Raw genomic sequence first — 12,833 nt, 5'->3', positions numbered from 1 at the left:
TTTTATGATTATGAAAGTACCTGACTACTAAAATCACTTGATACTCTGGCCTGTTAAGTATAGTCAGTTCACATTTATTGGATAAATAAAATTTTCTATTAAAACAGTAATTGGAAGTTTTACATGGCTATGGGCTGCTGCGTTTCTTTTAATTAATCCTAACAAGAACATAGTGCACAAGAGTAAGTCAGCAAGATTATACTTGTGTTCCCATTGAGAAGTGCTTTTGCAGGACGTGGGCTCAGCAGTGGCAGTAGCTGGAAGGAAACCAGAGCTGTGTGGAACTGGTGTGCAGCTGAGTTCAGATGGAGCCTCCTTTGCTCCTCCCCGTCTTGCTGTCATGCTGGGGAGAAACTTTAAGGAATTAGATCAAGGGACACAAAATCAATGGTTATAAATGAATGGCAGGAAAAAATACTTCTCTCATGATTTCTGGTGAAAATTACTTGAATTGCCTCTGCAGCCAGGAAACTAAACCTGTAAACATCAATAGTGACACAATGCTGTATTAAGTGGCTGTATATGTTGTATATGTTTCAACCTTATTTTAGCAGTAAGCAATAATTGTGTTCCTTGAAAGTCTGTCATACTATGTGTAAAGCTGTAAGCATCTGGTGAGTTAACACTTTGTTTGTATATAAATTTTTTTGGCCAAATGACCACAACCCAATTTGGATTAACTGATGAGGAATTAAAGCAATTGACAAAGGGGAGAAAAGAAGCAGAATGCAGGGTCTGTTTTTATTAAAAGTGAGTGTGTGTGTGTTCATGCATATTAAAAAATACAATGAATTACAATATTTTAATCAAAGAACTGCTGCTAGAATCTGTCTAGGATCTGGGTTGTTTGCTTTACGTTGCCAAAATAACAAAGCTGGTTGCTTCCCCTTTTTATGTCCCCTCAGCAATCCCAAGCTTTTACCCATTAAACATGTGCTGGGGAGTTGTCCCTTTTGGCTGAAAACTTGCTGTAGTTACATTGTGCAGAAGAGGTGAGGAGAAGCCGAGGTGAAGCATCTCTGATGGGAAGCGCTTCTAATTTCATGCACGTGTTTGGAGGGAAGGCTATGGCCTGAGGGTCGGTTTCTTTGCAGAATCTTTATTTTGCTTCCTGTGTCTATAATTCAGAAGAGCTGGGGAGTGTAGAGAATGGTGCTTCAGGTTGTAAATATCATATCTGAGAGTCTGTTTCCAGTTAGCTAGGGAAGATTTGAGAGAAAACTTTAAGTGGTGCCCAACACTGTCTGAGCATTCATTAAAGCATCACATGTAAAGACACAAAGAAAGAAAATGACTCTATGCGCTGATGCTAATATGAAACAGTGAAATTGAAACACCATATAAGCCAGGTAATAATATTATACCAACGTTCATCTGCCATATAAAGTATGCTTGTTTTATCTTCATCATATATCTTGTTTTAATAACTTGAGTATGTCTTTGGCCACATCCATGTTAACTGATAGCACCAGTAGTGGGGGGATGTCACATTTTAGGTTTATTTCTTAGATCCTTTGATTGTTTTGTTTTTCCTGGTGAAAAGTCCCCAGAATCTGTAATAAAATTTGAAAAGAAACATAACCCAATATCTGCTTTTACTTACAGTTGTTCAGTGAAGTTACTAGTCTGTTTCAATGTTGACTAGGATTAGAATTAGGGAGGAATGTTTCAATGTAATTTAAGGAGTGATTTTTCTTCTGATGAATGAATTGAAGTGTAGAAGCTTTGAAGAGAGTGCTGGATTAATATTCTGTTTTGTTTTGGCTTACAAAAAGCTTGACAAGCTTTTGGCCATGTCAGTATTGTTTCTGTCTGGCTTGTTATATCAGGGCAAGGAAAATGCCTTACTATAAATACAGTAAAACAGCTATCGTGTACAGCATAATTTCTTTTGGCTGCTAGACTGTAGATAGCTCTTTTTGCACTACATGGTAACTTATATGTGATCCAGGTCACTTGTTTTGTTCAGTGAGATACTTCTTCAACACTTTATTAGAAAGTTGCTTTATGCTTGTGCAATCTGGAAGCAGGGGCTGCTTTTCAGGAAGCTCATGTATGAACGGGATGTCTGTCATCAAACTTAACATTTACAGATTGGGAACAAGTTTCAACAGGTTTTAGCTGGCAAGCAGATGTTGACTGTGCAAGAAAATCTTACATGAGGAATTACATTTAGTCCAAAGTTTAACTGTAGTATTCCTGTTAAATTCATGATTTGCTGAACTGTCTTATAAGCACATAAGTGGTGCTTAAGTATTTTTATCATTTAATTCAGAAAAGTAGACTGGTTGCTAGATGAAACTGCTTGAAGTGTACTGCTGGAGCTGCTCTTAATATTCACCACTGTTGGTTACAGATCATTTCTCTGGCTTACATGCAATGTAAAACTGATCATAAAGCTAGCTTGTTTGCCTTTTGTGTGATAATAATGGTGCTTAATTTAGAACAAATAATAATACGCTACTGTAGGCAGAGAAAACTTAGGCAGTGAACTGTTGTAATCATTGATTTTAACTTTAGGTCTACTTCACTTCTCTCTTTTTGGAAGAATTAGATTACTAGATCTCATTTTCTAGTAGTCAGGTTTTCCCACTATTTAGGTGAAATTGTGCATTTAATTTCTTCCAATGTTTTTATTGTGAAGATAAATGTAAGGCATATAGGATTTTGAGAGTCCGTAAGCTGTGACATTTCTACAACACCTTTACTGACAAAATCTTTTTTTCTCTCCTCACTCAACACAGTTACAGACATAGAGCTAAAGCGACTGAAAGATGCTTTCAAGAGAACTTGTGGACTCTCATATTATATGACTCAACAGTGCTTCATCAGGGAAGTTCTCGGTGATGGAGTTCCTCCAAAAGTTGCTGAGGTAATCTATGAAGTTGCTGCTTTTCTGGGGAGGCATACACGCGGTTGCTGATGTACACCTCTAGATGTGCACACACAAAGGTGCCTATACTCATACACCAACTCATTTAATTTCTGTCCATTTTTCATACAATATCACAATGTACGTTCTCTGTCTGAAGATGATGTTCCAGAATTGGATCGTGGGTTGTCAGGGATATGTGCTTGATTGAGTTTGATTAGTCTGATTCCAGCTCAACTAATAGGTGGTAGGTGACTTTGAAGTAAAGGTGAATATCCAGATGTAGATTTGGCTAGGTGAAAGGTTGGGAAGTTTTAACACTACATGTAGCCATTATAACAGAGGATTTTATTTACTTTGGAGATGCACTTGCTGTTGGTTTCTCTGAGATTCCATTAGCTTTTACTTTGTTTTCTAAAGTGCAGATTAATCTTTACAAGCTCTTAAAAAGAATTTTATGTATAATAAACATATAAATGAACTGAAAAATGGCCAGAATCCGGCATATTTTATATGCTATATAAATACTCTGTGTGTATATGTCTATTAAAAAAAAAAATAGTTACCTTCCTGCACATGTGCGTGTTTAAAAAACTTGTTTTCTTTCATAGTGTTGCCCCTGTTTTGAGAGAGAAATTAAAATACTCTTGGTCAAGAAAAAAAGATTAGCCAGACCTTTCAAATGATATCTTGCTCCATGTCACTTCTAATCACAGCTTCTATTTCTGGTATCTTCAGTGTTACTGACCTCACAGGCAGCATAGAAGGTTTCCAGTTTTATTTAGATAATGTGAGTAGTGAAGTGTGCATTGCAAAAGGTTTAACACTGCGGTAGAGTTACTTTTATCCTCAGTTTCATCTTTTCTATGTTCTTTTTTTTTCCTGTTTTTCCTAAGTACTGACAAATAGGATGTTACTTCTGTAGTATAATGAACAGTTTGATTTTTTTAATGTGGGTATTCAAGGACTTAACAGGAAAAAACGCAGTGTGTGTTAGCACTATGAAATTGAAAGAAAATACATGATTTACCTATAGCTTAAAGCATGTCTTCAGTATTAATTTCTGGTTATGTTGTCTGGACACTTCGACTGTTAGTAGACCATAAGATTAAACAAAAAATATATCCTACACTGTATAGGGTTGGTTTGAAATCATATAAAATGTGGAGAACTTTATTATTAGTTAACTTGTACTTTTTTATCCCTTTTATGCAAGTATTAAGGATTAAATTACTGATCTGAATGAAGTAAACTTGGTCTCAAATAGAGACTGTGGGTTTCAAATATCTGCTGGCTCCTTTCTGCTTTGTTTTTTAAAGAAGCTATCCATGAAACGTAACACGTCAGACTTAAATTTATAAAAAACTATGACTATGTACCATATAATTATACTAAATTTTACATTCTGCAATGTAAATTGCTATGATGCTGCCTGGGTGTGGCTATTTTAAGTAAAGCTGCAACAGTCTTAAGGAATTTTGGAAAATACAACATTGCATCATATTTTGATGGTCCATCTTATTAGACAAAGTTTTCCAAATAGCACATTAATGTGAAAAATTGTGGAGCTCCTTCCTTAGAAATGTGAACTAATCTCTGTTTTATATTGTTAGGTAACTATTCAGTGTTTGTAAACTCATCCCAAAGGATGATTAAGCAGCTAAACTGAAAGTAATGCCACTGCCATGGGTGTAATTATGTATGTTAAATACATTGAACATTATCTGTAGAATTCCTTTTCCGTGTTTATATCATGAACAGTCAATGTGTTATGTTGAAATAATATATAAATGCTGCATGGATATAAATACTGTGTGTGTATATATCTATAGAAAAGTAGTTACCTTCCTGCACATGTGCATGTTTAAAAAACTATTTTCTTTCATAGTGTTGCCCCATAGTGTTGCCCCATAGTGTTGGAACTAGATGGTCTTAAGGCCCTTTCCATCCATAACTATTCTATGATTCTATGAAATGTAATATTTGGCATTCAACTGAAGTCAACTGAGATATACAAAGCTCAAAAGAAATCAGTGGAAGAGACTCAGAAATGGGTATGAATTAGAAATATGCTTTCAGTTGGATGAAGATAGGAGATAGCTTTATTTGAGATAATTTATAACATAACCGGTCTTAGAAAGTCTAAAAGGAAAGTTAAATTTGAGTGATGGAGAATGAAGTATAAAGAAAAGATCATGTTTTACTAAAATTTGTGAAAGAAAACCAGTGATTTTGCATCTGGTTGTTCATATATGTATTTTTTTTTTGTTGTTTTGGAAGTGCCGTTGATCTGAAATGGAAGAATTCTTTTTTGTGCTCTTTGTGGATTTTTTAAATCAAAAAATAGTTATATTAGGACTTAAACTATAGTATTCAGCAGAGCTAACTGCATATTTTTTAAAAAGTAATGATTCCAATGTACATATGAAGGTAAATTGCTTACGCAGTGTAGCCTTGAAGGCATCGTGTGAAATCAGAATGATTAGACGTAGAAAGTGTGGAATTGAAATTTCTGCCATGACATTGTCCATGAAGCATATACAATCATTGTGCCCAAGTAGAGCACAAATTTAGTTTTAGTAATTTAGCCCTGCGAGCATTTGTAAATGGATTACACTTGAGTAATAGCAGAGGATGATCTGAGCACCCTATGGGAAGTTAATGTATTTGAGTAGCGCTATGTCTTATAGTGGAATGAAGCTGCAGGTTCTACATAATGTTTTCTGTAGAATTGGATCCTTTGGTATTATTGGCCTCATTTGCATTTATTTGCCTTCAGACATCTTTTAATAAGAGGATAGCAATGAAAAGGGATGGCTTGATGGGTGAAAAAGGAGAGGATTTGCTGAAGGTAATACACAGAACTATATGGAGTGTCTTCAGGGAATTTGTCTGCTTCAGCGTTATGTCTGGTGATAACTGTAATAGAGAAGTGAACAAAATTCTGGCATTTTTTACTACCTTGTTGCCCAGTATCTCTTTGGAGGTTGTCTAGAACACGTTCAGCAAATGAAATCTGCTGGTCTGCTTCCTACTGCTGGAAAGGCAGCAGCGGTACGTTTTCCACACCGTGTTATACACAGAGCATAAAGGGCAGTTGCAGTAGTAAATCTAATGTAGCAAGTCTGGTGTTAGGTATTTCCCCTTCTCCTTTTTGCCACTTCAGCACTGTGTGGCTTAGCCTGACCTATCCAGTGCCCTTGACAGGCCCATGGCTGTTCTGTTTGGTCACTCCCAGTCCTGGCTTAATTGTTACTTGAGCTGGAAACCACACCTGAGATAGTGAGAGCAGTGACTCATGCACTCCGCTGGTATTCAGTGCTCTTCCTCCACCTTTGCCTTCTGCTTGAGGATTCTGGCTGCAGCACTGTGGTTGCTGTTACTGGAGGGAAAGGAGGGTTTTAATTCTGTAGACTGGTGGATTTTTGTCTATGGGCCCTAAGGTGTCATGGCTTCTTTGGAAGGCTTGCAAAAAAGGTGAAATTCATTATGCAAACATTTGTAGTTTCAAAGGGGGGAAAAAACCCAAACAGAGCTTGGGTGGTACAGAAAAGTTAAAAATGTTGCTTTAGCTGTTTAGAATTGTGTGTGGTTGGAGTTCAGGTGTTTAAAAACCAACAAAAGGCAGGGGGGACACAGGTGTTGCAGTTAAGATCTGTGGGTTTCATCCTAGGTTTACTAATGATTCACTCTACTAATGAATGGTAACACACAAAGTACTGGATCTGTCCACAATAATTCTGAAGCTCTGCTGACCTCTGAAGTCTGCTATTGCTGTTTGGCTAAATTCTCCTATAAAGAACATACTCAAGGCTTTACTGGAGAAAAATGAAAAAGCAATCCATAACCGTGTCTACACATCCTGGTTTTAATACTGTTTGTTTAGAATGTAATTCAGATGCCAGCAAAGAAAATACTATTTTAAATGTGCACAATACTTTTCCGAATAGAAGTTGATCTCTTTATCTTTCCCACTGAAGAAGTTATATTTAAAAAACAAGTTCAGCAAACAAGTCTGCTATCCAGACCACGATCAGTGACAAATCGCTTTGTTCTGGTCTTTCACAGTAATAGTTTCTCATCAGCTAGACCTAATACTTTCTTTTTATGGTTAGATGCTCAGTGTGATACTTGTAAGAAGATCAAATTATAAGACATAGACACTGAAATAATTCTTCTATGTAAGAATAATTGATAAGTTCTGACTGATTTAAATTCTAACACCTAATGCAGATTTCACTCGTGTCATACGGATAAAGTGCTGGTACTTGTAGGAATAGATTTGGGATTACAGGAGTCCATGTTTTAAGTGCAGTACAGCATACATCTTTTCACTTGTGCTCTGTAGTATTAGAGGCAAGGTGAAGTAATATATTGCAGTAAGCGAGTTGGTAATTCTTGTTTACTAAAAGCACTTGCTGTTTGCTTCATATATCAGTGTTGAATCACTGTTAAGGTGCTGTTGAGTAATGTAAGCTGCAGTGTCCAGACTTTCCATGTTAAAGGTGAATGCTTCAGCCCTTCCACTGACTGCATCCACACTGTAGATCTTTGAGTAACTTCTGATTCAAAGTCTTGACTGGAAGAAAGATTTAAATCCTATTGTTACAGGGAGGTACTAAACTGGAATGGTCATTCTACCAGCAGTTGCATGTTGAGATAGTTAAGGTATAGTTGATGGAAAGTTGTGAGGGTTTTCTTTGTCTGTGCCACATCTTTTCAAAGCTGTAGTTTTTGATAACTTACTGGAAGTGCATCTCCTGTGTTTGGGGCAATGAAACACTTGATGCTCCAACAACTTCTTGATGGTGTTGAGACTATCAAAGCCTAGTCTGGAGGAGATTTCATCTTTACTACCTTGGTAAAGATGTCTGGGGAAGTAGCACCAATGAGCAATCAAGAAGCTCTCTTCACTGGAGGATTCTAGCTTTTTTTTTTATTTGATATTGCTGTTTATGAAAAGGACCTGCATTTCCCTAAAAGAAAGACCCTGGAAAGGCTATTTTATAGCTACTGGAAGACCTACAGAAGTGTAACAGAATTAATATTGGAAGTGTGTTTAGCGGAATGTGAGGTGACTAGCCTAAAACCCACATATGGTGGAGCCTCAGTATAAGTTGTTGCTTTTAGTTCTGACATCTCTGTTCTCCATGTTAACTTCTTGATTAACTTCTCTAACTATTCTTCTAGGTTATCTACTGTTCATTTGGAGGAATATCCAAAGGGCTGCACTTCAATAACTTGATAGTTGGATTAGTTCTACTTACAAGAGGCAGGGAGGAAGAGAAAGCAAAATGTAAGTAATGTGTCTTACAACAATAACAACAGAACAGTGGATAGTGAGTGTAAAATACACTATGTAAAGCAAACATAAGTTGTGATATACTGAGTCCCTATTTTTATATGTAACCAGGGCATATATTTGCCAATAAATGTAGTATTTTTAGACATTTTTAGCTGTATCTTTTGAAATTTGCTGCATTATTGTTTTATATACTCACCAAAATGAAATATTTGGTAAGTCATCATGAATATACATGTTAGCATCTTACAGAAAGACTGTTGATAACTGTATGTGGGCAGAGGAAGGAGAACAGCATTGATGTTTTTCAAAACAAAGGAAGGCATCTGCCCACTGACTTCTGTTGTTTTGTCTTCCTTGTTAATCTGACGTGACAGTATTTATTTTCCTTTTGATTAGCAGACAGTGATAAAAGAAAAAGGAGATACTTCTTGACCTAAACCTTGTTGAGCTACACTGAAATTGAATCAACTTAAGTTTTTAGTCCTTTAGTTGCTGGAGAGCCTTTGGCATTCTCAGCCAGCTGTAAATTTGGTATTTGAAAACTGTTGCTTAAACATATCTCTAATTCCTCAGACATTTTCAGCCTGTTTTCTAATGAATCTGGGAGTTATGTTGTCCGTGAAGAGATGGAGAAGATGCTGCATGTGGTTGATGGGAAAGTCCCAGAGTCGCTCAAGAAATGTTTCTCTGAGGTATTTCATACAGGTTTTAGCCTATTGCATTTACACAAATGTGAAAATTAGATTGGGTAGTTTGTTTTCCTCTAACATAGACATGTTCATGCATGTATGGAAAAAAATTGACCTCATCTAAATTGGATAAAAGCTCATAGTTTTTTATGCTGTGATATTACATGTGATTTGTATTGATGTGAATAGCAGCTTAGTATGTAAATGTAGGCATTCTCCATGCTGCTTTACTTACTGTGCTAATTTGAAAGATGTCATTTCCCAAGGGTAATCATGTTATCAAGTAAATTTGAATACTGATATCACTAGTGGAAATTTATTCATTGGTGTGGACATTTTATTGCAAGTGGGGAAGAAATCTAGAACACAGATCTGAGAGGGAAAAGAAAATCCTCATCCTGGATTTAAAAGTGCCCGTCAGCAGTGATTGCTTAAAAAGAATAGTTTTATAGTATTAGTTTTGTCTCGTTGTGCCTGCCAGGAGCTACAACATTTATTTATGCTTTGGGTTGCTTGAGAGATGCAATCTTTATGAGGCTTGCTGAAGTCCTCCTCTAAAACAGGCTATTGTTACTTTTAAATATTCACAGATACTTCTTTGGCACTAATGATTCTGCTGAGTTGTCAGGAGTTTGTGCTTTGGTTGCTGCATTTCTTATCGGAGGACTATAGAGCAGCAAAACCTAGTTGTCATTATACATTCCATTGAAAAATTGGTTGACTAGAAGCTTTATTTGTGGATATCAGATTGCTTTATTACCTAAATTTTATTGTAGTGTGCTGAAGATAACCTTGGTTATGGGCATTGGCTGAGGCAGACTCATTTAATCTGTCAGTGGTATCATGTTGTCTTTGTAGGCAGTGATTACATTTTTCATTCTTGGCTGGAATCGTAAATCATATGTACACTGCAGTCCAGTTTCTGGAGCTGACCCACTTCAGTATTTCCTATTTATAATTTCCTATCAATATGGCGTGATGAAGTGTACCCTAACAGTTAATTGCATGCTGTCCAAGAAATCCCAAAATACTTTATGAAGACTTGTAGGAAGAGAGACATCAGTCTGGCTTCATACCGTTCTCCTGTTCAAGGAAATGCTGTATCTTGATTTCTCTTTTAAAATGAAAACAGTGTAATAACCCACTCAGCAGGATTTACTGGCCTGTTAATCATACTAGGTCATTGCTGGAGAGTGGGAAAGTTTAATGTTCCTGCTGTGGGCCTTCCTTCCTGCCGTATGGTGGATGAGTTTATGCTTTCAAGGATGAGGTTTGTAGGTACTTCTGTTCTTCAGAATTATTGCATGTACTCATCTAGAAATACTGGCTTTAAAATATATCTGAGTTTTTCCTCACTCTTGTTTCTGAAATACAGGAAACGGATTCAGTGATACCTGTATTGCTCTAGTTCCATCATGGCTCAGCTGTAAACATTACTTGCTTCAAACGCTTTCTGCCCCCTGTCCAAAATTTTCCTGTCCCTCTCCTTCCTTGTCCTTCCTCTAATCAGCTGGACAGTACAGAGTCTGAAATGTGACACAGCTCTTGCTGTGTTTACAGAAGGCAATGCAAAAAGTAGAGGGAAAGTAGAGTGGAACAGGTAGTAAGAAAATTATTTTCTCTCGGATCCAAACTGTTAGAGAAATTTCAAACAAAAATGTGCTTTTTTCTTCTCTGCTAACTTCCCAGCAGAGGGTTTTTTTTTTTTTGCTTAGCAGGTGGTTCCATAATGGGTTAAATCCTGCAAAGTCCACAATGTCGAGTTACCCTTTTCCTGTCTGATATTAATTCTCCTGCCTTTGTGCTGGCTCAAGTATTTATGTGATGCCTTGATGAACTGGATTGGAAAAATGATCTGGCTGAGAAGTAAGCCCTTTTCCTGTAGCTCCTGATCCTGTAGGTTATTTCTCAGCTAGATCTGTTCTGCCACCTGACTGCACTAATGTGATTGCAGTCACATAAGAGAGGGGATGAAGGATCAGAAATTGTGTTGGTAAGAGGACGGTTAGGACCATGCTGTCAGTCACTAGTGTGGGTACATACAGATTAAACTGGTGATGGAATAGCAATGTAGCATCTTGACTTCCTTGAATTAGAACCATGTGGAAGCCTATGATAGTAGATCTGAGTGTTGGGGTATTTCTGCATGTATTTGTTGGTAAAAAATGTAACACTCTTTAGTCTAGGAAAAAGAGAAATAAAAAGAATGAGTACCTGGAACCTGAAATAATCCACTACAATTGAGAGATGAAGCAAATGCTTTAGCGGTGATGATGATTAACCATTTGAGCAACCTGGCAAAGGAAGTAGTGTATTTTCCATTTTCTATAGTTGGCAGTTGCAGATAGTCTGTGGCCAAATGCAAATTATTGAATTCTGTAGAGGTGTAATTCAGTGAAGTTTAATGGTCTGTGATATTAGGGAAGTTTAAATAATCAATGGCTTGAAACTTGTTTCACTTTGCAGACCTCAGTTTATTTCCCATGGAGATTAGGATCTCCATATAATGAGTTTATCTACTGATGATAGGTTTGCTTTTATTTTAGTTAGTTTTGTGGGTCTTGTAGAAATTAGTGTGTTGATCCCTATGGTTTCATGGCCACAGCTTGGAAACCACTCAACTGAATGGTTTAAACAGCCTCTCCAGCATTTAAACTCTGTGAGTCTTTAGTTTTTATATATTCCTGAACAGACAGTTCCATGAGACATTCAGCAGGAGAGATTCAGTTAGGAGATACTGTGAATGTCATGTTTACATGTATGCTTCAAAGTGGGTTTTGGTCAATAGAGGCAAAAAATTGACATGCAACTGCAGTGGTTAATCATGCTGTTTGTTACTCAAAACTCAGATTTTTCTGTGCTAAGTGTTTGTATACTCGTGCAGATAGAACAGAATGTTTTTGATTTTATAGCACCTGTTACTTGGCACAGAAGAGCTTTTATCTTTCATAATAAATTTAAATTCATAAAAATAACCTCTGTTACTTTGAGTTGTAAGTAACTGTTTTTCTTCTAATCCCTTTAACCTGAGGTTTAGAGTAAATGACTTTCCAAAGGCCACACTGAGTAGGTGGTTGAAATGCAGAGTGCTGAGGAGTCTAATTTCCCTCTCAGTGCTGGATTTCAGAATGAAATGGAAAAACAGGCATGGCTCCAAAGAAAAAAATGATTTTAGTACTTATTTTTATAGATCGTCCCAGTTCCTGTTTACTGGCACTGAGAAAGCAGAGAAAAACAGCTCCTATTTTCTTATTTTTCTTACAGGGTGAAAAGGTAAACTACGAGAAGTTCAGGGTTTGGCTATTGCACAATAAAGATGCTTTCACGTTTTCCCGCTGGCTGCTGTCTGGAGGTGTGTATGTGACACTCACGGATGACAGCGACACCCCTACCTTCTATCAAACCCTGGCTGGAGTCACGCACTGTAAGTAAACGAAGCTTGGTGGTATTATGTGTGGTTTTCAAAGCTATTCCAGAGACAGAAACCGTTGCCTTGTGTAGCTGTTCAGGAAATCTCAGTACTCTGATGAGATACATGTTCAGTGAGAGAAATTTCTTCTCCGTTTTAATTTGTTCTCTGCTTTTTGTGCTCTAACCTGTAAAACATTATGGACAAGGACACTGTGGATCATTGTTTTTAAGAGATAATAATACTGAGATTACAATACTTCTTACAGGAGAGAAAAAAAGGGGGGCAGAAATATCTTCTCTTTTGACAAAAACGTTTATTTAAAATGACTTGACATTAATACTGGGTTTACATTTGGTCTTTCAGATGTACTGAATCATAAAACTATGGAGACAGTTCTGAAAATAATGCTCGTTTCAAAAATAAGTTTTACCTCTTAATTTGCGTTCTGCAGTAAAATAAGTAATATTCCTGTCATGTGATACAGCCAGGGAACTAAATTCTCTAAAGAGAAACGTCCTCAGCATTTGCATTTAGGAATAATCTCCAAAGAACAAG

General features: G+C 36.8%; 1 protein-coding gene across 7 annotated transcripts in view; it reads left to right on the top strand.

The window, feature by feature from the left end:
• The window catches only part of USP32 (ubiquitin specific peptidase 32), a 73,974-nt gene that overhangs the window by 19,210 nt on the left and 41,931 nt on the right, over positions 1-12,833 (top strand). For 5 of the 7 annotated variants that reach the window (XM_030472780.1, XM_030472781.1, XM_030472779.1 and 2 more), the window contains exons 2-5: positions 2,745-2,872; positions 8,063-8,168; positions 8,751-8,869; positions 12,131-12,290. In XM_030472780.1, coding sequence (XP_030328640.1) covers positions 2,745-2,872; positions 8,063-8,168; positions 8,751-8,869; positions 12,131-12,290 — 513 coding nt within the window. Of the gene's footprint in view, positions 1-2,744; positions 2,873-4,803; positions 4,927-8,062; positions 8,169-8,750; positions 8,870-12,130; positions 12,291-12,712; positions 12,734-12,833 lie in introns of those variants that run through there. The other 2 variants (XM_030472782.1, XM_030472783.1) reach the window with 2 other exon arrangements.

The sequence above is a fragment of the Strigops habroptila genome (genome assembly GCF_004027225.2).
Source record: "Strigops habroptila isolate Jane chromosome 13 unlocalized genomic scaffold, bStrHab1.2.pri S16, whole genome shotgun sequence".
Lineage (NCBI taxonomy): Eukaryota > Metazoa > Chordata > Aves > Psittaciformes > Psittacidae > Strigops > Strigops habroptila.
This window is presented reverse-complemented; position numbering and strand designations above follow the sequence as displayed.